The sequence below is a fragment of the Cyprinus carpio genome, chromosome B24, assembly GCF_018340385.1.
Source record: "Cyprinus carpio isolate SPL01 chromosome B24, ASM1834038v1, whole genome shotgun sequence".
NCBI lineage: Eukaryota > Metazoa > Chordata > Actinopteri > Cypriniformes > Cyprinidae > Cyprinus > Cyprinus carpio.
The window spans coordinates 11,595,438-11,622,608 of NC_056620.1; the positions used below are offsets into that span (position 1 = coordinate 11,595,438).

Consider the following 27,171-nt stretch of genomic DNA (forward strand, 5'->3'; position numbering starts at 1 on the left):
ATTATTAAGCAAGAACACATGGACAAAATACAAGGCAAACTGAATTTATTTGGGTGAATACAGCAGTTTACAATATTACATACATTTAAACTTGTTTAACAAGCATTTTAGACATAAAAAGTAACATTTAAAAGTAGCATTTTAATTTAAGTGTATTCAACCATTTAACCGAACACTTCTGGGCCTGGAGCCTAGTATTCAACTCTCTCTGTAAGTTCTGTGGGCTGTAGTTTTGATTTTTGACTGTCTCAGGTCATGCAGCCTGAGGCTTTGGAGGTCCCTGACAGTTGCCCCAATGGCCTGGTCCATAATCCAGCCCTGGTCCAGAGCCATATATCTATCCCGGCACAGGGTGTCTGTAAACGCCGAGCCAGCAACTCCCATCCATTTGTGATCAGAAACTCTCGAAAACAAGGCAGAACGCCTGCAGGCAAAATAACTGTTGTTGCAACACTCCAGTATTTTGTTCTGCTTGAAATCCATTTGATAAATGAATGTGTTTTTACATGCTCCCTTATTCTTTTCATACACCATCTCAAATGTGCTATTAATTACCACTTTTTTCTTGTTCTTTTGATCGTTTGTTTCTTTCTCCTTTTTTGTGCCAGAACAGGGGCAAACTTGTTAAACTTAGCAAATCCGATTTGAATGAACAGTATTTGCATATGCAAATTGGCAGTGGGTTTCCCTTGGCTATAAATCTTTCTTATATGGATCTCTCGACTTTTTTACTGCATGCTACATAACAACAAGTTGATCAGTGGTTCTCCAATGGGAATGTGTGCTGCTTCCTACTTTTGAATGCTTTTTCATATTTGAAACTTATTTTCTAATTTGCACATATACACATATCATCAGACATCTCTTTTGAAGAAAGTGGTTTCAGGCACAGAAAAATAAAAATGCATCTTGTGTAATTTCCCTGAAGTGCCCTTCAGTTTTACAGATAAATATCGCTCATATGGAAGGTTATACCATGATCTCCTTTCCTTATTCAAACATTTTATTTTCACAGGAAGAGTGTTGCATTAATTTCTGTAGAAAAATAGTAATTTTGTTAATAAGTTTCAAACTATAATGAGCCTAATTTACATAAAAAAGAGATGTCTGTAGTGAAAAGAATGACACTTGCTTCATTTAAATACTCAAGCCGAAGTATTAGCACCTGGTTAAAATCAATCAATGAATATTTAACCTGACATTTTTTTTGCCTGGAAATGTTTCACACACAAGTGTCGCAACTGTTTATATACAATATATTTTTGCCAGCTATATATATATATATATATTTTTTTTTTTTTGTGAGTTACAGTATATGAGATAATTAGCTTGTTTATTTCAGCAATTAGGTATTTTCATGGTGATTTTCATGCATAAAAATAATACACAATGCACAGAAATTGTTCTGATTTTCCTGTTTTATTTTGATGTCTGCACCTTTTTCCTAAAGCCCATTATATTATATTATATTATATTATATTATATTATATTATATTATATTATATTATATTATATTATATTATATATTATATTATATTATATTATTAGATACATATTGTTTATGCATTATATATTGCTTGTTTTTTTTTGGTTGGTTTTTCTTTTTTACTTTTTCATTTGCAGAAACTAGGAGTGTCAATATATGAATTAACCACAATTTATTTTATGATTCAAGATGTTTCAAAGAGTATGTTGAATAAAATTGGTTGGGGGGGTAAAATAAAAAGAGTATGATTTCAGTTACCTTTCGGATTTGATGTGTTTTTAGCACTTAAAATCAGTAAGAATTTGTTCAGATTTTCCTGCTTTTGATGTATCCTGCTTACATCTGTACTCATTTTTTTCTGGTTTGGGGTCATCATAGGCTGAGGATGGCTGAGGTTATTTTTTTATTTATTTTCCGAGCCTTTGTTCTGGCTATGAGAGTATCTTCAAAAGGAAGCTGAATTCATTTATTATTCACTTCCTTTCAAAGATCCACTGATTGCAGTGAGACCACATGAGAGCTGGAATGATTGACTGTGTGTGTCCAATCATCATGCTTTATACCAATTACCTTTATACCAACTACCTTTCAATTACATCTACTCGTCCAGCCCACACGTCTAGCTTTGCAAGTGCACAGAAGGGCCCAGAAAACCCCTTCTCGCTCTGCCTGCAGACCTCATTTAGATAAGACACTGCTCTATCAGTGCTCATTACACTAAGGTTAACCTAGGCATTTCCTGTCCTTGGAGACCTGCACAACTGCTAGCCAGTCATTATCTCATGTTTGCAGTCCTACCTGTTGAATTCAGTAATTTTTCCTTGTTTAAAGGTAAAACTTGTTTTGTGCATGGATTTTTTTAAATGGCTCTTTTATATGAATTCATCATGGCTTGATGCACCTAGTACTTTTGAAATGTTTACAATTAGTTTCTATTGTAATGTACAAACATTTCACGAGGAGAAATAGATTGAAAATCATTATATTCTTTCTTTGAAGTAAAAATATAACTTTTTTTCTTTGTGATTTAATAATTTGTGCTTCAGAGGATTCATATTCAATTATTGAGGCCATTGCATAATTAGGATGGGTTGAGTTAATAACTAGGAGATGAGTTTGTGAATAAATGTTTATTTGCATGCTGAAATGTTTGTTTCAATCTACTTTAGATACTGCAATGAGCACCTGCCCTGCCCCCCACATGTCTATTGGTCAGCATGGTCTCCATGGGAACGCTGCACAGTTCCATGCGGCGGTGGGATCCAGTCGCGACGACGAGTGTGCGAGAATGGAAACGAATGCCCCGGATGCAGCGTTGTATGTCACTTTCATATTATTACTCAATTTGTTTGTGTGACCTTTTCTGATTTAAGCACTTCAGGAAATGAAAAGTGTGTTCAGCTTTATTACTAAAATATAATTAAAATGAACAGCAGAAGAATCATGGCCTACCTATGGTGTGCAAGTTATTTTAATTATTTTTATCTTAAGTTGCATTCACATAATTCCAGTACAGACAAATTGCACACTTTTTCCTGTGGATTTACATCTAATCTAGCATTTAAAAGTTTTTTTTTTTTTTTTTTTTTTTTTTTTTTTTTTGACAGAAATTAATAATTTTATTCAGGAAGGATGCATTTAATTGATCAAAAATCAAGACTTGTATATTGTTTTAAAAATCTTTCAAATAAATGTTTTTTTTTTTTTTACTTTTTATTCATCAAAAAATCCTAAAATAAATGCATCACAGTGTTCAGTTGCACAACTGTTTTCAACATTGATAATAGGAAATGTTTCTTGCACCAAATCAGCATATTAGAATAATTTCTGAAGGATCATGTGACACTGAAGACTGGAGTAATGATGCTGAAAATTCACCTTCGCATCACAGGAATACATTACATTTTTAAATATATTAAAATAGAAAACAGTTATTTAAAATTTTTATAATATTTCACAAAATTACTGTTTTTACTATAGAGACTTTCAAAAATATTAAATTACTTTTTAGACGGCAAATTTTTGAACGGTAGTGAACATATCTGCATATATCTACAGTGCTGTGAAAAACTTTGTGCTCCCTTCCTGTTTTTTTATTTTTTGCATATTTGTCACACTTGAATGATTCAGATCATCAAACAAATTGTAATTTTAATCTGAATCTGAATCTTTTAAGTGTGAAAAATACGCAAAATAAAAAAATTAAAAACAGGAAGGGTGCAAAAACCTTTTCATGGCACTGTACATAGACACACTATACTAGTCGAGAGCATATGCAATCCCAAAATGCATTTCCTCCTTTAGAAAGCTGGGAGGAGCTTGCCATGTGCATTAGCATTGCAAGAGTAAGCAGGATTTTCCACTCATAAGGTAGCTGTGATGTTCTTCTTTTAAAACCAGTCACCCACTCGCTGCAAGTTTAGAGTAAGTCCAGCTCACATGATCACTTTTCATGCTATTCGTGGGAAGGGTTTGGGTGATTTCGAGAATCTGGAACAGCTTTAAAATAGTTCCTTTGCTATAGTCTTTTGTAAGGAGTAATAACATCTGTCCGGTTTAGAAATCAAGGCTGTCAGCCGTTTCGATCTTTGCTGCTTGATCAATGGCACTTGGGAAACACAATGGCTTAAGAGAAAGTTCAGACATTTCTTTGAGTCCTAATGGTAATGCTCTGTCAAATTGTGTGCGTGTTTAGCCTCAAGGCCAGCTGCCTCATATCCATCAAAACGTAGACAACACAGAAAACACCAAGACACCGAAGTATCCTAGGAATGCCACTGAGGCTGTGAGGGTAGCAGCATCATGTCGATATATATATAATTATATATGTGTGTGGGTACCAGGGTGGTGCGTTGCCTGATTTAGATTTTTGTGCTATTTGTGTGCCCTGTGAGCAGGAAGTTAAGCAAGCAAGCTTCAGTTAATAAGCAAGCTTTGTATTATTTTCTGTTACTGATGATTGCCAGACTCTGGCATAGCCCATACGTGCAAACAGCTGTTATCATTTTATGAAAAATTCCCCTACTAGTTGTTGGTTGTTTTGTCAGACACAATAAAAACATGATGCGTCAGTCAGCTGGTAATTTTACAGGGGGTTGATTTGTCACAATGCTTGTAACCTCGCTGTAATGATAGTGATAAAGCCCACATGAATGTAGCCAGGTGTCAGAGTAGACAGAAACATCATAATGAGTACCTGGCAACCCTTAATAGGTTGTTTGTTTGTGAGATCCTTCATATGTTTAGTATAATGATGCTTTGATAATCAGACTCAAACATTACCATCACTTTGTCATAGGGTGCCTGGAAATCTGTGAATATGTGAAGTGCAGTGTTAAGTGTAAGGATTTAAGTTATTTTTTCTCTCTTTTTCTTAGTGTTAATTAGATTTGTGTAATTGCAAAAATAAGAAGGTGTCTTATACCAAAAATATACTCTTTTTAGAATGCACATGATGTCAGCAGACACATTGAGAGTGTAAATAATTCTGCATTTTTTTCAGTAAGCTCTTACTAAATTTCAGTTTCAAATGTTAATATCATATGTATTTTATATAATAATGCATTATAAATTAAAATATATATATATAAATACTTTTATTTTAGAATATTAAATCTGTAAATGAATGCCTATATTTGTTATATTATATATTTAAAAATAAAAGATTAGATATCTAAATAAAAGATTAGAGATTAGATATATATTTCATATATATCAATAATAAAATCATAAATATTTTATTATTAAACATTAAAAATAAAAATAAATAACATAAAATAAATAAAATAAACAACATAACTAAAAATAAAATAACTAACATAAAATAAATAAAATAAATAACATAACATAACAATGTCATATGGATATTTAATCCAATATTTCTGCTGCTTGTTTTCAAGCTTTTTCCTTAACATAAACTTGGAGCATCACTATATAAATTCACCACAATTTTAGTGATTATTGAATTTCAAGAGCTGTGTTGAATAAAACCAATCATCTGTCAGTTAATGAGGGGGGAATAAAATAAAATAAAGATTTCATTTTTAATATTTCAGTTACCTTTTTGATTTTGTGTGTGTGTGTGTGTGTGTGTTTATTAACTACCTGTAATATTTTAATTAAGTAAATTTATTTCAATCCATTAATATTGTTATTTGTACCTTTGTAAGATTGTTGATGCCAACTGGTTGAGAGCCACTAGCCTTAATTACTGTATATTAAATAAAATGAATAATTAAAATAAAATAAATGTCGTTAGTTAGTGGCATAACTAACATTTAGTACAACTACCACATACAAAATCCTCTTTTTAAATGATTTTTTCAAATAGCTTCATCATTTGCACAATTATTCTTGTTAGGTCACCCAAAATACATACACAAATTGATTTTATTTCATAATAAATCAAGGCCTATGTGTACCTTGTGTGCAGTTCAGTGCTTCAGAAGTTTTATCTCTTATGACAGCATTTGGATGATCTTCTGAGAGTTCTTGAGTTTCTTTATTAATTTCTTGCGAATATATTTCCAACTACTACATAAAACCATCCGCATCCCATAAAAAACCCTGCATCCCATTTCTCTATGATGACTGTGCAGTGTGGGTATTAATTTACCTGACTCTGTGGTCATACAGAGACATGTTTTCTCCGGGGAATTTGAACATTCCCAAATGACAGCATTTTTCATTAGGCCCCCTGACGGAGAGTATCGCGCTCCGTAGGCTTGCTTGACTGATTGTGCGCTTTTCTGTACTAATAATTGAGACTATTTGTCTTGGTGGTCCATTGTGGAATGGCCAGCCGCCATGTCTCAGGTGAACCGCCGGTAATGAATGCAATCAGCGACACCTGCGTAATGGATTGGAGTTTGTTGTTTTCTGTAAAACATACTCGAGGCTGTGTATCTCTGTGGTGTCGGGGGCATATATTGTCAAAGATGGGAGCCGTAGAATGACCAATTATGACCAGCACGCACATACTTGCTGATACGCTGTATTTTTGTGTGGACACAAAGGATTGAGGGCTGTGTGTGTGTGCAGAGTGGATGTAATGATGTTAGAAAGCTCCAGAGAGCACGGGTGGGATTACTCATTAGTCAGCAGATGCCTGGAGACTGAGCGGGGTCCAGCAGAGCTTCGGAAGGGCATCCCCTAACCCCTGCCTTCTCTACCTATAACGCATTAGTGACAGATGAGAACTTTAGGTAATACAGTAATTCTGAGGATGAAAAGGGGAGTTCGAAGTCTGAAAAAGATGGAGAGTGTAGGGGATAATGAATAGACTGTCTGTGGGAAAACAAGAATGGAACAATAGAGAATTAGGGAAAGGAAGAGGCAGATAAAGTGAGATGGATGGAGAATTATAGAAATGAAAAACGTGAGTGGGATGAGTAATGATAGAGGAGTGGGAAGGAGCACAAACAATCCGAGAGGGTGTATTATACACACATAACATCATTATGGTATGGGTCAGGTCAAATTTTCAAATTTCAGACAACATGGGAGGGACGGTTCACAAGCATCAGGCTGCGTAAATCAACACATCAGTAACCATTAAAAATCACCATTATGATGTGCTGCTCATATGTACAGTACGCGTTCGCCCAGCTGGTGAGAACATGTACTTCATTGAATCCAGTGTAGCATCAGCACCACAGCCGATGTGTTTGAGTGCATTCTGCTGCAGTATCACTTTCACCTAATACCCTCGAAGAGAGATTTTTGCAGGGATGCTTTGTGGTGAATAAAAATTTATGAATTTTCTGATGGCTGCTTATAAGGTGTTTTATTGGAAACCAGAAAGACTATCGAAGTGTTTGTTTTTTTACCCAGTCCCACACCAGTTGTGTTACAGATACCTCAAATCCTACAGTCTCTTGAGGAGAGGTGTGATATTACTTTTCTAAGTGATCAGACAATTCGGATCAGACAGTTTCCTCTGCTGTGATAATGAATTATAATCTATTATAATCCGTCTATTCTACAAAATTATATATTTAAATTTATAAATATAAAATACATATACACAATAAAATACAATACATACTATACCTGTACTGTGTGTGTGTGTGTGTGTGTGTGTGTGTGTGGTTTTAATATTTTTTATTTAAAAAATTACAATAAAAATAAAAGTAAATAAATAATAATAAAATAAACAAATAAAAGTAACCATTTTATAAAAGCAATAAGGTACTTGAGGCTGTGCTGTATCGTGAATAAATCACGGCTGAAGGGCTTCAACCGCTTCAGCCATGATTTATTCAGCATGGTCTCTTGTACCTTATTGCTTACATAGTGTGTTCTACTGTCTGGGGTCCACCATCAGGAGTTAAAGGGGATGTTATGTGACACACTCCCCTCGTCCCCCCTTTTTTCCACTTTTTTTCACTCCTGATGAGTTTGTATCCTTCCATGCACATCTAGTTAATGGGCTTTTGGTCATTGACTTGAGGAAAGTTTTCTGCGGGAGTAAGTGTTAGGGGCTACTAGAATACAGTTGGGCACCAACACTGATCTTGCATACCTCTCGACAAATGTGCAGTTGTGCCCCTTGACATGACCATGTGAATCCTCTCATTCTGTTGTTTATGCTGCTTTTTGCATGTATAAAATGAATCCCAGGAAAACAAATGTAGGTATTTTTATTGGGTCACAGCCGCGTATTAATTCAAATTTAATTTAATTGTAATTTAACATCTTGTTGGTTAATAATGACTTGACGACCTTCGGTTGTTGGTTAGGTGAAATAAAATAACCAAAATTAACATTTCCTCTACAGGTTAATCAGAAAAATAATGATAGGCTAATACAACTGCACATATTTATGAATAATGTTGATGATCAAGAATCTAAATAGTCTATACAAATTACAAAAAAAAAAACAACTCATGACACATTTTATGCAAGCCTATACTATTTAATTATAGAGTTGTTGTTTTTTTAGTTTTTTTTTTTCAAATGGATGAACAGGCTATTAGCCTATATAATTTACACAATAGGTGAAATTATGTATGGAAACAGTTCAAGGGCATTTTTTTGTGATACACAAACTTATGTGACAATTGGTTTTATTTTAGGGATTACCATTTTTGTTTTTTTACGCATATTCTCTTTGTCGATAACAAAATATTGTAAAAACTGGATGGAAACTTGGCTAGTGATAAAAAGCTAAAGCTAAAGAACCAGGTTCTTTAATATTTTAATGCCATGTTTACATAACTATAGACTTAATACAGCTTGTACTTGTAGTTTGTTCATTTGTGGGGGCATCCAGACATTGAGTGTTTAATGGAACCATGTAATTATTGGGTAACTCGTTTTGCTTTTGTGTTTTGAGAGAGTGCAGCCTAGCATGAACATTTCTCTGTAGTCACACAAGTACAACACTAACACCCAGCACCCTCCTTTGTCTAAGATTAAACAGACTGCAAAAATCTCTGTCTAAGAGCCTTTCTAGCTGAAGTGTTGATGCTCAGTGAGGTAAAAAGTGTCGAGTCAGCTAATTTGATTTCATCATATTTGTAAACCGTTATTAAATATTAACAAAGAGAGTGTGAAAACAAACACAGTTGGTCAGATCGCACAGCAAACAATGCCTAAAATGTTCCATATTTTAACCTCAGCTGCTCCCCGTCCTTGGGAGAACGGAGGTCAGAAGAGATGAGTGGAGGGAGGGGATGGGAGGTAGACAGCCGTCTGAGCGCTTCACATCAGCTCTCCCTCCGTTTGACAGATTGACAGATGAACAAAAAGGACTTTTATCTTATTTTGCCAAGGTCTGGCAGTCATTCAAGGTCTATTAAGCATAAATAAATGCAGCAAGAATGGACACAGCTCCCCACTCCACCAAATGAACACTTATGATTTACAGGAAATCTATAGCTCCTTGTTTCAGGCGAATTTATTAAGGTGTCAGGACATGAATCTGACTGCCTCAAGTGCTAGACATTGGTATCAGAAGACGCTCTACATTATCATAAATCGAAGGTTTGAAAGCATATAACTGCTGGTACAGATCAAGGATACAGGCAGTGTAGATGTCATATCAATTATAGATATGCAATAAAACGATCAAGAATTTAAGAGGTTTGCCGCAAGTCCCCACCAGACTCAGACGAGATGTTAGAACAGACAGCGCTCATTTGAACTGACCCATGCCTGTGACAATTTGTGTCTTTTTGTCAGTCCTTTGAGCCTCCATTCAAATCGAAATGTCATTTAGCTTGTGTAAAATGTGCTTCATATATACCCACACATATCACAGACCCTTTCTCCTCACAACACACCATAAATTAAAGTTGATCAATGACCTTTTCTGCTTGACTTGTTTGCTACTTGCGATGTTCAGCAAAGAGTGCAATGGAAATATTTCATATGCGCCTGCAAAATGGCAACAAATCACCAAGGATCATTCTCAGCATAAATGTTTTATTTATTTATATGTGTGTGTGTGTGTGTGTGTGTGTGTGTGTGTGTGTGTGTGTGTGTGTGTGTGTGTGTGTGTGTGTGTGTGTGTGTGTGCAATTATTACTCCAGCCCCAGGATCATTTAGAAATTCTAATATGCTGATTTGGTGATCAATTATTGGCAATCATTATTGGTACTTAGTTATTAATGATGGTTCTTACTATTATCAATGTTGCAAACAGTTTATTAATATTTTTGTGGAAACTGTAGTACACTATTACACATTAATAAAATTGTGCGTGTGTGTATGTGTGTGTGTAATTTATTTTAATATTGTTATTTTGAATTGCAATTGTAATGAATTAAGTGTACAGTATAAATAAATTAAATAAAATGTATTATAATTTTCACAAAAATATTAAGCAACAAAAACAGCATTGATAATAATAAGAACCATTACTGATTATTTACAGCCAATAATAATTGCTATAATATTATTCGTATAAAATAATATCCTTCAGAAATCATATTAGAATGATTTTTGAAGGTTCATGTGAAACTGAAGACTGTGGTGATTGCATTCATTTTAAATTATAATAATATTTCACAATACTGCTGTTTTTAGAGTTTTTTGAATCAAAGTAATGCTTACATATTCTTTATAAAGATTAGCATTTATAATTATATATTTTATTTAATTCTTTTAATAACTTATATAATAATTCTATAATCAATTCTATATTTTATGATTGAGAAATATAGACAATATGAAATGCTACTGAAATATTACAATATTGTATTGATTGATTATATAAAGTATTGTATTGATTATATAAAGAATAAAATGTATAATTATATATTTTGCTGGTTTGTGCAGGAATTCCAGTCCTGTAATACCCTCCCTTGCCCGGATCTAAAGAAGACCACTCCCTGGACCCCATGGACGCCGGTGAATATCTCAGACAATGGAGGCCACTACGAGCAGCGGTTCAGGTACACCTGTAAGGCGAGGGTCCCGGAGCCCAGCCTGCTGGAAGTAGGGAGACAGCGGATTGAGATGAGGTACTGCTCCAGCGACGGATCCACAGGATGCTCCACAGACGGTGAGATCTCATTCTGTCTCTCTTCCCTGCGATCCTTCATTTGTCACTCAGCTTTTTCCTTTTCTCTCCTCTCATCCTGTTTTTCTCTATGTGTTTGATGGAGTGAGCCCATAGTGACTTTGAGGCAAGCCACTTGATCTATTTGTCCATCGGTGGAAAGACAACATGATGTGCTCCAGTGCTTCTCTCTTTCTTTCAATCTCTCTCTCTTTCTCTCATCAATGTGGGCTCAGTACATCAGTTTTTGGAGTATCGTCTCACCCAGCACAAGTGCTCTTGGCTGCATTCTGCCTCAGTGAGACATGAGGAACATGCTAATGAAGTCAAATCAGCGAATGTGATTTCTTTCAGTGGTCGGGGGTCTTCGTGTCTGGCAAAGTGCAACACTTGCACTCAATTTTATTTATTTACCTCCCAGCATTAGGTTTCACATCTGTGAAGTAGTTGCGGTTTCTAAACAAGCTGTTAACTAACGAGTTACGAGAGTCAAAGTGGCACCGAGATATTACACAGATATATGCAGTGAAAACCCTGTAACAGTAAAGATTGAGGGATGTTTATAGACACTCATATTCTACAGTCAAGCTCTGATCTTTAACAGACATTCACTAAGAGATGCCACACACAAAGCTAATGACAAGAACTCTTTTAGGCTATTTTCTTTGCTTTTCCATCTCACTAATTTCCATTTCGTTTTACAAGCGACTGAGCTAAAATGACAAAACAAAACATTCAGAGCCATATAAAGAACAGCACAGAAATATTTAATTTGCTAGTTTGTGGAAGTCTTTTGTTGCTTTTAAATGCAGCTCTTCCATTTGAAAGATGAAATACTGGAAATCAAATACTGGATAACATGTTATTTGTGTGTTGAGTTGCATGTATGTGTATATATATATATATATATATATATATATATATATATATATATATATATATATATATACATAACTGTTGTAACATTATGAATATGTGTGTATAGTATAGTATATATGTAGACTGGAGTTATGGCTATTTAAACTGTTATGGCTATGTTATTTTACATTTCAATACACTGCTTTTACAGCATTTTTGATCAATTAAATACAGTATTGTTGAGCATAAGATAATTCTTTACGTTCACATGCTTATACAGGCACACACAGCACTTTTAGAGGTGTTAGCATTATCTACAATGTAAGATTTAATTTTTCTGTTTAGTATTGCATGCAATCTTTATTTCTCTGACACTCGTATGATTCATCAGTGCTGCATCAGTATAATTCATGCATATTAAGTGCCTAGCATGCACACAAATAATTTCTGCATTTTAACTATTATGTAGCTTGAAGCACCCAGCTATACCGATGCATGCCCCATCATGGCAGATGTTTGTGGACAGTGGTTAACGTACTGCATATCATACAGAGAGAGGAGGCCTAGTCCCATAATCACCTCCACACTAAAGATGTGTGTTGATGTCAGTGAAGCCACAAGGGAAGATGAGTTCTGAAATGAATGGGCTGCCACTTGGCCAAGATTTAGCCTCACGTCTTGGCTGGCCCGTATTGATTTGAGTCCGTAAGCCATGCCGTGTGATAAAGCACAGTGTCTCATTGCATAGAGTTCATGTGGAACAATCTAGAGTGGAGGAAGAGTTCATGTGGAACAATCTAGAGTGGAGGAATGACTGTATGTGGTTACATTAAATGGTTACACAATCAAACTCATAGAATTACTGCAAGATGATGATTTGGGTTGAAATTTTGATTGGATTGTTTATGGGTTGTATTTTGTGTTGTTAAGACGCTAAATGCTACATATTATGTAAAAATTGGCTTTTTTATTTTTGTAAAATGTATTTATAAAAGCACAAGGACATTCAGTTGTCTGTAGATAAACTGAGTTAGCAGGGCCCTGGAAGTCACCTTGGCTTTGTCAAGTAGAAGTCATGTGTTTGTTGCTATTTTGTCAAGCCTTTGAGGTCTGAGCCTCTGTCTCTGTTTAATATCAACATTATGAAAGAAACAAGATCAGTAGAATCAGCCCTGGCTGACATTTTCAGATTGGAAATGCATTTGATGTCAATTTTTTTTATTTTATTTTATTTTAGTAGGCGAATGTAAATCAGCTTTGTGCAGATAAGGTTCCTTGATTTCTCTGCGGTCTTTTTTAGAAGCAAATTAAAGAAATTATCAGTGTTCGCAGCAGCTGGTCGTTATTTACACAGATTCAGGAGCTTTGCTTAGTGAGCTGCGGTCCGTTTACTTAATTATAATAAGTAGATTAACCTGAATAAAAATATAAAACAATGTCAGATAACAACATCACTTTCTTTGATAAACTGCTGCCTGTATTTGTTCAAACCTTGATGGTCATCAGTTAATTTACTAGTGTTTATAAGTTTAAAAGTTCTGTCCTCTAAGATTATTCAAGGTATGATTGGATGACAGTCTAACACATTTTCAGCAGTGCTTACATTAACATGCAGACAGTGCGCTGGGCTTTATCTTTTAGACATTATGCATGGTAAAAAAAATTAAAAATTCCACCCCTTTATAATGCTACTGCTATAGCCATTTTTTTTAGACATATAAACTACAATTCAAAATATATTTTTTAAAGAATTTAATACTTTTATATGTCAAGGATGCATTAAATTAATTGAAAGAGACATTGAAGACATTTTACAGACAAGGTTACAAAAGTTTTCCATTTCAAATAAATTCTTTCTATTCATCAAAGAATCCTAAAACAAATGTATTACTGTATCCACAAAAATATCTAACTTTTTTCAACATTGGTAACAATAAGAAATGTTTCATATTAGAATGATTTCTGAAGGATCATGTGACACTTTTGAACAATTTACTGTGTCCTTACTGAATAAAGTTATTTATTTACCCCAAACTTTTAAATGGTAGTACATTACAGATTCCACAAATATATTAAACTGCTTTTAACATTGATAATAAAAAGAAATGTTTATTGAGCAGCAAATCAGCATGAAAATTCAGATTTGCATCACAGGAATAAATTACATTTTAAAATATATTACAATAGAATATGAACTGTTTCTTTTATTTTTAACCAAAAATATGCCACCTTGTGAGGCACAAAAGAGTCTTTCAAAAACCTTAAAATATCTTTCCAGTCTTTGTCTGTTGTCACATATTGCAGTTTTTTGAGCATCCTGTTTTTTAAGATGCCGTGTCAAATTAAAAACAAACTGTTTCTTATATGCCTAAACCCTAATAAAACACATCTGATCAGGGTCATGTGAACCTCAGACCAGACTAATTATTGTTAATTAGTTATGTTAATAGCTGTTCAGGCAGCCCACTGATTAGTCAATCTAAATTGGGTAGTTTATGCAACAGGTACAAACTGTTAAAATTACGTAATAATTTGCAATTTAATGAACACAGTTTAGAAACTGAGAGGGTGATTACAAACGTTAAGTGTGCAAAAAAAAGGCTCCGTAGCTTTTGTTACAATACAGCACCATTTTTCTTTTAGTGCAAGTGTTTAACGCTTAACCTTCAGTACAATAAAAATCAATACATGCACCATTATGTCTATTTGTTTGCTGGAGTAATGGCAGTGGCTAGAGTGAAAATGCTGCCAAACAGTCAAGCTACTTATCTTAAAACCTTGAGTTTTTTTGCAGCATAAGCCAGAGGTCGTAACTGATGATGGCCCAAGTTTGTAATTTGGCTATGAGTGAGGCCTTCATTTGTCTCCGAAACAATAGCACGTCATTTTAGCGTGTGACTTTAGCACTATTTTCTCATCTAAATACTGTGCTGCATGGACAGCTCCATCTCTCTGTCTTTCTCTTTTTTTCTTTCTTTCTTTCCTCCTCCTTTTTTCAGAGAAGCGGCTGATATCTCCAAGGCTATTTACTGTCGGTTCCCTACAGATCTGCCATCAGTTAGAATCCCACTCAGTGTCAGATTCTGCAGACCTTAGGATCTCAGCTGGCAAATTTCTCTGTGGTGCATTACACACACATGTCCTTGGATACAAAATAGAAAATCTCACTGGCGGTGATTCTGGTCTCAACCTTACACAGTCAGGCCCAAAAAGTCTGAGAGCGCATCTGAAAACCTGGGATTAAAAATCAAGTTTAAAACTGAATAGAAACTTAAAACTTTTGCAGTTAATGCATCTCAAGTGCTGCTTTTGTTAAAGCAAAACAGAAGCAAACCAATGACATTGTGATTTTTTTTTTTCAGTTTTTATTTCAAATCATGATAATATGTGTTATTTAAACACAAATTTTAATTATATTAATAAATTTTGCATAAACAAATGAATTGAATTTGTATTAAACATTATTTTTTTTAATTATAAATATAATTCATTAATTAATAAAAACTATTAGACTAGTTTTACTAATAGAAAAATATCATATTTAATATAATATATATTTTTATATTTAATAATTACAAATTAATGTAATTTCTAATTTAAAAAGCTGTTAAATTATATTCAATAGTTACAAATCATATCATCCATTATTTAAAAAAATGATTAAATTATATTTAATAATTACAAATTAATATAATTTCGAATTTAAAAAGCTGGTAAATTATATTCAGTAATTACAAATTTATATAATACAATTTATAATAAAAAATGTTTGATATTAATTTGTTACTATAACTTATGATTTAAAAACTGTTCAAATATATTAATTTGTTTCAAATAATGTAATTTATACTTTTTAGTATTTTAGGTTATATTTAATAGCCTAATTTAATCATTACAATTAATATAATAAGTGACTTTTTATTTTCTTTAAAAAACACAAATTTATATAATTTCTCATTTTAAAATGAAATTATGTTAAATAAGATATATGAAATAGAACAGAAATAAAAACAAAGACAAGCATTTTTTTTTTACCAGTGGTCTCAGACTTTTGGAGCCTGCTGTTTATGAGCACCCCACACTGTTCAGTTGACCGTTTGTGTCTCAACTGCTTCTTGCGATGCTAGAATGCTGTATGTCATTGTAATTACATGTATTTGCAGAGGCGTTAACCACCCACTACGCAGACCCATCAGGGAGTCGTTTCTAATTGCCCACCCCCTAACTTTTAATAAGCTCCGGTGACCGCTAGACAGTTTACGACAGCTCTGGGGAATTGCGTAAAAGCCACACTCTTAATCCACAAGAGCTATTAATTTTCTTGATTGTGCAGGATATAATGCCACCCATCTCGCTCGGCAGATGTACCGCTGATCCTATTGTCTAACACATGACTGAGAAATTTCAGTGCGTATACATAAGCGCTGCCTTTTTTAATCGCAATTTATCTTCTTCACTTTGCATGGGATCTTAACAACCAGCAGGCATAGCGAAGTCAAAATCCAATTCCATAATGCGACTTTATACTTTCCTAAAAATCAATGTAGTCAGTCATTTCTTGGTTGAAGTCATTGAACGCAGCACGGTTTGTTTACTTGCGGGTCTACCATGCACTGACACCTGTGTTCCCTTGCCATTAGCCATCAGAGCCAGGCGCCCCACTTTGAGGTGTGAGTAGATTATGAAGTAGCCTATTACCTTTGAGAGGGCTGTGTGCTGTGGTGCTGGAGAGATTATAGGTCGACCCATGTAGCGCCGTCGCCTGCTCAGAATGGATAAATGGCTGTGGCTCACAGGGACTGTCACAGATGGATCTCGCTCAAGGTCAGAGGTACAAGCACAGAGGTCACGGGGGAGACAGATACTCTGTGGCAAAAACACTATGTTTGATAAGATAAGTGTTCTTTGACACAATACAGTAATAGTTGTGAATGGCATGGATAACTATGATGTGAAAATCCATTTTGCTATCTGAGCTATTCTTTTGAAACAGTTCAGGTGAAATGGATATTTTTTTTAGTTTTTTTTTTTTTTTTTTTTACTAATAGATTGAAATATTTGTTGAAATAATAATCTCTGAAATTTGAAAACCCTGTCAGGGTTTATTGAAGAGCATCAAATTCCCATGATTTCCCAGGAGTTGAATCTGTTTATTCTTGTTTTAGGAGATTTGCTGCGTTCTGGACGTATCTCTGGATTGACTGTAAATGGAGGCTGGTCCGCCTGGGGGCCTTGGAGCCAATGTAGTCGGGACTGTAGCTCGGGGGTCCGAAACCGCAAACGCACCTGCTCCAACCCCAAACCTAAATATGGAGGAATCACCTGCCTGGGGCCTGCCCAGGAGTTTCAGGAGTGCAATACTACACCATGTCCAGGTAAGCAGCCCTTATACATAAACCTTTTCCAACTTTTTCCATTCATATTTTTGTGACTTACACATCTTCTCCAGACACAGATTTTCCCACTGTTTTCCCCATTCTGAAATTAAATTATATGTATAAATATAATTTATTATTTAAAATTTTGTTTGCAATGTAAAAAAAAAAAAAAAAGTTTTTGTTCTAGAAAAAGTATCTTTTGTTCAACTAGGCTGCATTTATTTGATCAAAAAAATACAGTAATACTATATAAATACAGTAAAATAATAGAATAAAGTGTAATACAGTGTAAATAAAAAAGTGAAATAGTATTATATTTTTAAATAACTCTTTTCTATTTTAATGTATTTTAAAATGTAAGTTATTCCTGTGATTTTATAACTGAGTTTTCAGCAGCCATTACTCAAGTCTTCAGTGTCACATGATCTTTCTAATATTTTTTTTGTATATATATTATTTGATGAAAAGAATAAAGTTCCGCATGAACAGCACTTATTAGAAATAGCAATATTTTGTAACATTATAAAGTCTTTACTGACACTTTTGATCAGTTTAATGTATCCTTGCTAAATAAAAGTATTATTTAAAAAAAAAAAATCTTTTGAACAGTAGTGGATATTTGTCACCTACAAAGACTTGACCAATTAACCAAAAGTAAATTAATTTATTTTATTTATAAATATCATATATTTAAATTGATATCTAAACACTGTATTCATTATGCATGTAAAAACATTTAATCAAAGACAGCTTGTAATGAATTAATTTTCTTTAGATGTTAAAATAAATTCTTAAACCACAGTTACAAACAACAGAAATGTGCTGTTTGTTTGTGTACCAGTTACATCGTACTGTAGTTTGGCTTAATGGAAAATCTTCTGAAAGAGGGGAACATACCCTCCATTTGAGCACCAGCACTTATTTGGCGGAAAAAAAACACTGCATGTTATCCAGACTTATCCATTATTTCTTCAAATATTTATATGGAAACAATCATAAAAACTGTCCTTTTTCAGTTTATTACTGGTGTGCAGGGAATAAAGAAGGATTCCAGACATAAACAAGCGATAAAAATAAGACACAACCCACATTTTCGCCTGGTATTTGTACACGTAGAAGACAACCTCCTTGTTTTAAGGTGCGAGGACCTCAATTTGCCGGTGGAAATGGAGAGAAATCTCAGTGGCATCGTTGTGTGTAATCACATTTCAAGCTAATTACACCGGCAGTGACGGGAAACCAGGATTCAGTCATTAAAAGGCTTGTGACAATGGTGTACACCCTCTCAAAGTTGAAGGAGGGGAAAAAGCTCTCTAATTAAATGAGCGCTCATCGTTATGTGTGCTGGAAATATGCTGTCTAAATGGAAATGCGCTACTTGGGTATTTTATGATACCTAACGGTGAACAAGACACAATCAGGCAATGCAGAATTTGTTTTGCAATCGTAATTAATCAATAGCCTGTTTTTGGAGCCTGAAACCATCAAAGCAGGGCATATTGTAGTTTATAGCTCTTCATGATATGCTGGAAAGCTAATTGCTCCTCACTCTTAATTTCTAGCAGGAAATCACATATTTCCTGTAAAGTGACAGTAGCAAGACCAGCAGGACTGCTTCATTAACAAAGACCTCCAGAGGTTTTAAGACCTGATTAGACTTATTGATGTTTTTTCCGCAGGAGTAATTGCTAACAGATCAGAAATCGCAGTGCAAATTTTATAAAAGCGGCGGATGACAGATTGTACAGCAAACTATGTGAGCGCTCTGTCGATCAGTAACTGTGCTCTGCACTTCACTAAGTTAATTCAGTCCTTGTCTACTTCCAATGAAACGTCTTAGTAGAGCTTAGATTCAATAGCTCCTTTGTACAGATGATGACAGAATAATACAGATGACTTTCATCAAGCGTATCCCAGCAGGAAGCTTGGAAAAGAACACATCAAATTGTTCTACACCTCTATAAGCATCTCTGAACCGGAGCTTGTCTGTGACCAATATTCTGACTGTGTCTTTTATTGGTTCCTTCTTGCTGAGCTAAATCTTTATACGTTCAAAGACAGACCTTTGAAATGTGTTATTTTGTTTTGAGAGAGGCAGATGGAGGTCTCCCGGTTGCAGTTGTGGAGGCTCTGAAACGAATGAATCTTTTTTTTGTTGCAGGCCACAAGGGGGAAATGAGATGATTTGTCATTTTTCGCAATACAGAAGTTATAACAGATGATAAAATGCAATATTTGGTTTACTTACGTCTTTTATATAAAAAAGTCACCATTTCTGTTTTTTCTCCAACAATGTGAGATACAGTCAACATCACATATAGATTTAAAACCTTTACTAGCAACTATCCTTAGCTGTGACTTCAAAGGCAACAGACAGGAAAAGGTCGATTTGAGCTTCCCAAATCAAAATTGGGCACTGGTTTTAAAAATCTTTTATACTGCTAGGATGAAATACACTAGAAAAATTGGAGTAGGATTTACATTGAAGCAATTTTCTCTCAGAAATTGCTAGTAAATTTCACAAATAATTACAAAGAAACAGTAACACATTGAATTAAATGGATTTTTTTTTTTTAAGTACAAAGACTGAAATAGTAATTTCTTGAAAAATGTACTTTTTGTTGCATTTACTAAAATTTTCAGCAATATACAAATGTTGCAGGGCTGTCACGATACCAGAATTTCACTACACGGTTATCATGGCTAAAATAATTCATGATAACAGTATTATATACAGTAAATGTCTATAGAAATTTTAGGGGGAAAAGGTTTCAGTCAAATTTATCTTTAATTGTATTTATTTATTTATTTATTTATTTATTTATTTGTTTGTTTGTTTGTTTTGCAATGATTCCCCCGCCCCCCAGTTCATTAAATAAAGCGATCATATTTCTTAATATGTTCAATTAATATGGATTATTTTTTCAATTGCTTTATGACCTTTTTGTATCTTCTAAGTTTTAGTCACCTGGATTTTCAGTGGAGGGACAAAAAACTCTCAGATTTCATTAAAATATCATAATTTGTCTTTTGAAGATTAACCAAAGCCTTATGGGTTTGTAAAGACACGAGGGTGAGAAAATGATGACAGAATTTTCCTTTTTTGGTGAACTAACACTTTAAGACATTTTACCACAAAATTGGAATAATATGCAAACTTTATAAAAAAAAAAATTTTAATCAGCTTATTTCCTAGACGATAATTGGATGTCATTTGCTGAACTAAATATGCTGAGATCATAACACAAATGCTGTTTTTAAGTGTTTTTTCATACAATTTTTAAATATATGTAGCATACCATATACCGTTTAGCATACAGTTTGTTAATAGCAGCCAATATACTGTGCATTATACAGTAATCAGTACGCTAATATTTCATACTAAACCCAGCTAAAATCTACTCATGTCAGTGACTCTCACCCCTCTTCCACAAACCTGTCAGACGGCTAATGCTAATGTAAAATGAGACTCAGTATGCTTGTTTTCCTTTAATTAGTTCCAAGACAGTCGTAGTGTTTTGTGAGTTGTTCTCTGTTCCCCCAGTTGTCGTGGGTGATGACCCTGAGCTTGGCACTCGCTGAAGAGGGGAGGGAGTGAATTGATGGTTCGTTTAGCCTCATTAATTAGAGCAGGGGTCAGAGTGAGAGCGCGAGGGAGAAGCAGAGCTCCAGAGCAGATTGTGTGAACAGCTTCTCTTCTCATCGACCCCCATATTCCCAGAAGTCTTAGCATCTGGATTTAGCTGGTTTTCACGGCAGATGATTTCATTGTAGTGATCGAATCAGTGATGTCGTTCATTCCGATTGTGGTACTAGATGAATAAATGTTTTGGATCTATTTAAATTAAATTCATATTCACTTGTTAGCAGGCCAGAGATTTATATGTAAATGAGCTGTGCTATGATTGGCTAACCTCTTCATGTGAAATGAGTCCCAACCCCACCAAATTTCTAAATATTTAATAGGTGCTGTTATCTAAATCATAATAGTTTTGATATTGCAAATGTGATGCCTTCTGAATGACCTGTTTTTGCAGATCATTTTCTACAATGGTTGTGTTGTGGAAGAGTATAAAATAAATGTAACTCTTTTATTTGTAATTTTTTATTTATTTTAAATCCTGTTTTCCATGATATGTCCCATTTCAATCTAATGACAGTAAATATGCTCAGTCTGAATCACTCCTCTTTGCTGAGCAACAGCGAGAAAAGAGTAGCAAAAAAATATCATATAACACATTTGCCTTTATTGATATAAACTAATGTTACGCATTTAGGGTGGCAATCACACTCGAAATTATTCAGATATAATGATTCTATTTTCTTTATTTACTTTGAAATGACAGATGCTCATCCCAAAATTATTCATGACACAAGCGCAGTAGGATTTAGCTTGTTTTGACACCAGATGATTTCATTGTAATCATCTTATGAGAGGTAACTATGGTGAAGTCGTTAATTTATATTGTGGTACTAGATGAATAAATTTCCTGGTTCTATTTAAATGAAATGGAGCACATTCATTTTTCCCCCTTAAACTAGGGTGACCATATGCGCCGTTCATACGGGACAAGTCCCGGCCAGGATTTTAATATTGCCTAAAACATCCAAAGCAGTTTGACCAATAACATGCAGGTATTATACATAATCGACCAATCGTGGGGCTGAGCCTGAGAAGGCGAGATCTACAGGGAACAATCAAAGCATGCAAATATGCGCACGTGTTTGTTCGTTCGTTTGACTTGAAGCGTCGCGGCTCAAAAAAAAGACAGCAAAGTAGAAAGCGATCCGAAAGCATAAGGAGCCGTCTGCTCTGCTCTCTAGCTCTCATGACAACGATTGACCTGCAAACAGCCAAAACCTGGATATTTTAGGCAATATTAAAATCCTGGCCGGGACGTGTCCCGTATGAACGGCGCATATGGTCACCCTACCTTAAACCCAAAACACACTGCATGATTTTCGGCTGTCCCAGACAAAAGATTGGCATCTTGAAACAATCGTGGCGATTTCTGTGATCATGGCTCCTAATCGGTGGTTCTGTGTCGTACAGTGAGAGTCAAAGACGGCCATTGTCATGGTCTTGCAACAAAAGATAGCCTACAATCATATTCTGACAGTGTCAGAAATACAGCATGATCGTCGCGCAGTGTGTTTGCAGTTATGACCCACGTTTACTGACCAACCAATAAAACATGAAATCAACGCGACATGGTGCTAAAACATAAAACTGCTAACCTCAAGCTTATGCCTTCCTTTTTCGCCACTTCCAATTTTAAAGCACACATAAAAACAACAACTGCTAAAGTGTGATTTATCATGCTCTTTTTGTTTACCACTAGCGCATGCTAATGACTTTTTATTCTTCTATAGTAACGTGCGTCATAGCCTACGAGTCAATAAGTGTCATCATCTTAAAGTCTACACAAGTTTATTAGATCCATGTCGCACTGTGTGACATGCAGTGATCTTATAGGATTGCTAAAATCGTGCAGTGTATCTCTTTATCTCAGGCTTTAGTGGATCAGTATTTCAAGATCAAATACAGCCATAACCCTGCTTGAAAACCAGCCTGAGATGACTTGGTTTCAAACTAGCCAATAGACCAGCTATAAAACCTAAGACTGACTTTAACTGAATGTTTTTTTTTAAATAGACAATTTAGTTTTATGTGACTGTTTTCTACCCTCTCTCATCCTTTTAACAAGCCAGTGTTCTTTTAAGAGTTTTATATATAAATGAGTTGTGCTATGATTGGCTAACCTCCTAATATACCAAATTGCAAATACTGAATATGTTCTGATATCTAAATCTTTATAGTTCTGATATTACAAATGTGATGTCTTCTCAATGACCTCTTTTTGAAGATCATTTTGTGTTATGGGGCTACTGTATGTGTTTGTATTAAAATGAACTCTTTTATTTTAATTTTTTTATTTTAAATCATGTCTTCTGATTTAAATTGAATGGCGCTAAACATGTTTATCTGAATGACTCCTCTTTGCTGAGCAACAGTGTAAGAAATGTAGAGAACAAACACATTTGCCTTTATTGATATGAACTATTTATACATTTATAGCTGCTCAAAATTATTCCAAAAAATATTTTCACTATTTACTGAAAGAAATATAGGATGCTTGTCCCAAAATTATTCAGGACACAAGCACAGTAGTAATTTTAGTGTCCTCTTTTCCTTATCTTTCAGTGGATGGGAGCTGGTCGTGCTGGTCACCTTGGTCTAAATGCTCAGTGACATGCGGAGGAGGCCACTACATGCGCACACGCACCTGTAACAACCCTCCACCTGCCTACGGAGGTGACATCTGCCTGGGTTTGCATACTGAAGAGGCCCTCTGCAACATCCAACCCTGCCCTGGTACACACACACACTTTATCACGTGCATGAACTCAACCTACGTGAACTCGCACACACTCACACCTTGAATCCGACAGGAAATTACATGACTTTTTTCGGATAGGAAGCCTTTGTCTTGTACCTGCTTTCCTTTCGTCATGTCTCATGCATAAAGCGGCCCGTGGGGGAATGAAAGCAGAGGAAATCAAAATGTCACACTTCATAGAAAAGCAAATGGTAAAGCCGAGTTTGCGATATGAAGATAATATGCATAAGCCCGCAGCAGGGAGTGCAAGAGAGGAGGGCAGGATAAGGCGATTGATGACGGAGTCAAACCTCGCACATTGATCCACGGAAAGGTGAATGGGAGAAGAGAGCTTGTATTCAAATGTCAGTCCATCCATTAGCCAGAACTGTAGTGAGGTTACCGAGTGACCTTTTATTAGCTGCGTTCAGGTCTATCTGTCACACCATTCATTACACGATCGCGTGTGTAGCTGTACAGTGCAGCCGGGAGACAGAGGACGGGATAAGTGAGGGGAATGCTAATCAGAAGACACTGTGAGGAAGTTCTCCTAAACTGGATTCCAAGCTTTTTAGGTTCCATTGTAGAGGATAGTTTAAATTAGCTTGGAGGCCAAATAGATAATCAGTTCACTCGTAAGATAACCACATAACACAATTTTAAGCCTTGCCTGCTGGTAAATAAAAATATAATCTGCCAAGAAGGTCTAGTTTCTTTGTTTTAAAGCCCCGTTATACTTCAAGCAAATGAAAAATAAACTGATATGATGATTTTGAACAAAATCAGGCCAAAATGAAGTTCGTTCAAGGTCAAAACAGCTTGCCAAACTTTACAGAACAGTTTGCACCAGTTGGTAAACACCTTTGAGCTACCATTGGTCTTTGGCGATTAGGAGGGTGTGGATCTGGGGCTCCGCCTTCTTTGACATGGAAAATCTCTCTGGTTTATTTCTTCTGTTAAGTATGTTAAGGTCAGACACAAGGAAAAATATGAACACGGTGGAGATCTGCTTTATAGTAGAAATTGAAATTGTCATTCTAATTGAAAGTGACACTGACACATCATGAAACCCTAAAACACCATTTCTGAGATCTTAACAGATATGTATGGATTGCACATCAAATACATTTTTCAGAGCCATTTCATTCTTCCAGTTTAAAGTTGATATAATATAACAAAATGTAAGTTACATGCATCACTGTCATTAGATGCTTTCTTAACTGCTGTTTTCTCACCGTTTTCTTTGTTTATTATTGATATGAAGGCATGTAGCACATATTTTTATATTCATCTAAACGGGACTCATAGAAACACGGGCAGCATTGGGTTGTTCACTAACAGTATGCCACTGTTTAGGTGTTTGACCCTTGTGCACTCCTCATTTGAGAGACACTCATGGTCTTCACGGTGACAGGACACCTGAAATGTATCTTTTTTTCTCCAGTAAAATCAATCTAATATATTTTTGGTCAATAATATTTGTTCTTTTTTCTTTTGTATTTTGAGATAATTTCACGGTATTAATTAATATTTATGCAATAATTATGGTCAAATTTTCCCATTGAAAATAGTAAAAAAATTAATAAATCACATTTTTTACAGTTATTTTTCAATTAATGCAGTATTTCAGATTAAATTAGAGACTAGGCCTTTAAAATCCAATTTTTGAAGGTGGAATAGCACCTCCTGGTAAGAGCAAAAAAATATAAAAACCTGTAATTTCATGGTGTAACTACTAGATTCCTGTATAGGACTCTATAGAGAGGTTTGTGAATTCCCTAGTTGTTTTTATACATAATTGTTTACTTTTGTTAGGTTGTGGATTTAAAAGTATATTAAGGCAGTCTCAAGAACAACATTTTTTCAAGGTTTATATTTTTTGTTGTTTTAAATGTTGATTTGAAGTGTAGTTTTTTTTTTTTTTTTTTTTTGCATTATTATTACTACATTCAAACCTGAACACAGAAAGCGCTTTGTGACACAAAACATTAAAATTATATAAAAATGTAACAAATTAACAGGAATGCTTTATCAGAGTTTAATCCTTCTGGGTCTGATCTGATTTTAATCTCTTATTTCAGTCTTCTGACTCATTTTAGCTATATGGTTATAGCCATACCAGTTCATTTGAGTGTGTATAACTATTTAATTTATCCTTTCTACAATCCTGAATTATTAACTAATTATAAATCTTAATTCACAAACTTATCACTACAACCACAATTGTAACCCCTCCCATGCTGTCCACTTTTTTACTGCATTGTAGTCGAATTATTGATTTTATTTTACATAGTTGGTGTTACAGTCACACCACTTCATAGGTGTGTATGTGTGTCCGTGCGTGTGTGAGTTGGTGTGTTGATTTTGCACTCTAGATGTTTTAAAGTTTCACCCCTTCATTGCTGTCCAATTTTTTTCTGCATTGTATGGGATTTGTAGATTGTACAGATAAAAATGTTTTGTATTTTTGATTATTTTTTTCTCATTTCCCAGTCATTTCCAAAGACCATGAGTGTGACTATTTTTTTACAACCACTTAGCTTTTTCGAATCATGCCCTAAATTCAAAATGTAAAATTCTCCAGTCAGAAATGACCAAAGACCGCACGAGGGTTAAACTTTGGTAACACTTTAGAATAGGGAACACATATTCACTATAAACACAGTTTTCCCTGAACCAACTCTTAATTTGCTGATTATTAATAGTTAGTAAGGTAGTTGTTATGTTTAGGTATTGAGTAGGTTTAAAGGATCTAGAATATGATAGACGCTGGGCTGGTTTGAAGGGTCTTGAATTCTCTTTTTTCAAAACCAGTTAGTTTTCACAACAGTTTTGAAAAATGTTACAGAAGTTGGCGTGATAAGCTGCAGCATGAAGCGGAAAGAGGAGAGAAAGAAAACACAACAGCGGTTTCTGATCCAGTCAGTTTTATTGCACTCTCATTGAGTTAAAAGCATGAAAGGTTCCTACAAATGCACATTGCAGTTCACCACTGCACACATCAAAATGAACAAATATATTAAACATGTTTTTCTAAGCTCACAGTACATTGCATAAATACACATACAGTATATCCAATGATAGCTAGATTTTAATGTTCAAATAAAGGCACAATCATTTGGATTTGCACTCTGCACTCTTGCATTTTTAAGACTTATTTAGTGACATTTATATAAGCCATTTGATCATTTATATCAAGAAGACCAGTTACATTCATGGTGTGGATGGATCAAGTTTGTGTCAGAGACTCAGGGTATATGGATGAGAATTTATGCCATGCGGAAACACTTATTAGATAGACAGATAGACAGAGAGAGAGAGAGAGAACTTCACATTCCCTCCCCTCTACATCACTTTGCATCTGATTTGGGCTTGTTGTTGTCATGTACAGAGAGCTGGTCTGATTGGTCCGAATGGTCCCCCTGTGACTCATCAGGGTCTCAGGTTCGCCTGCGGCACTGTGACGTGCTGTTTCCCACCGGCAATCAGTGCTCAGGCAACAGCAGTGAAACTCGTGCCTGTCTACCCATCTCCAACTTCATCCCAGGTGAGCACAGAAACCC

General features: G+C 34.9%; 1 protein-coding gene across 3 annotated transcripts in view; it reads left to right on the forward strand.

Annotated features, from left to right (window-relative positions):
• The window catches only part of sema5a (sema domain, seven thrombospondin repeats (type 1 and type 1-like), transmembrane domain (TM) and short cytoplasmic domain, (semaphorin) 5A), a 126,072-nt gene that overhangs the window by 91,387 nt on the left and 7,514 nt on the right, over positions 1-27,171 (forward strand). For all 3 annotated transcript variants that reach the window (XR_006158531.1, XM_042752485.1, XM_042752484.1), the window contains exons 15-19: positions 2,656-2,803; positions 10,770-10,995; positions 17,016-17,225; positions 23,434-23,604; positions 27,000-27,155. Coding sequence is in view for 2 of the 3 variants with exons in the window: in XM_042752485.1 (XP_042608419.1) it covers positions 2,656-2,803; positions 10,770-10,995; positions 17,016-17,225; positions 23,434-23,604; positions 27,000-27,155 (911 nt within the window). In the remaining variant the exon portion in view is untranslated. The remainder of the gene's footprint in view (positions 1-2,655; positions 2,804-10,769; positions 10,996-17,015; positions 17,226-23,433; positions 23,605-26,999; positions 27,156-27,171) is intronic.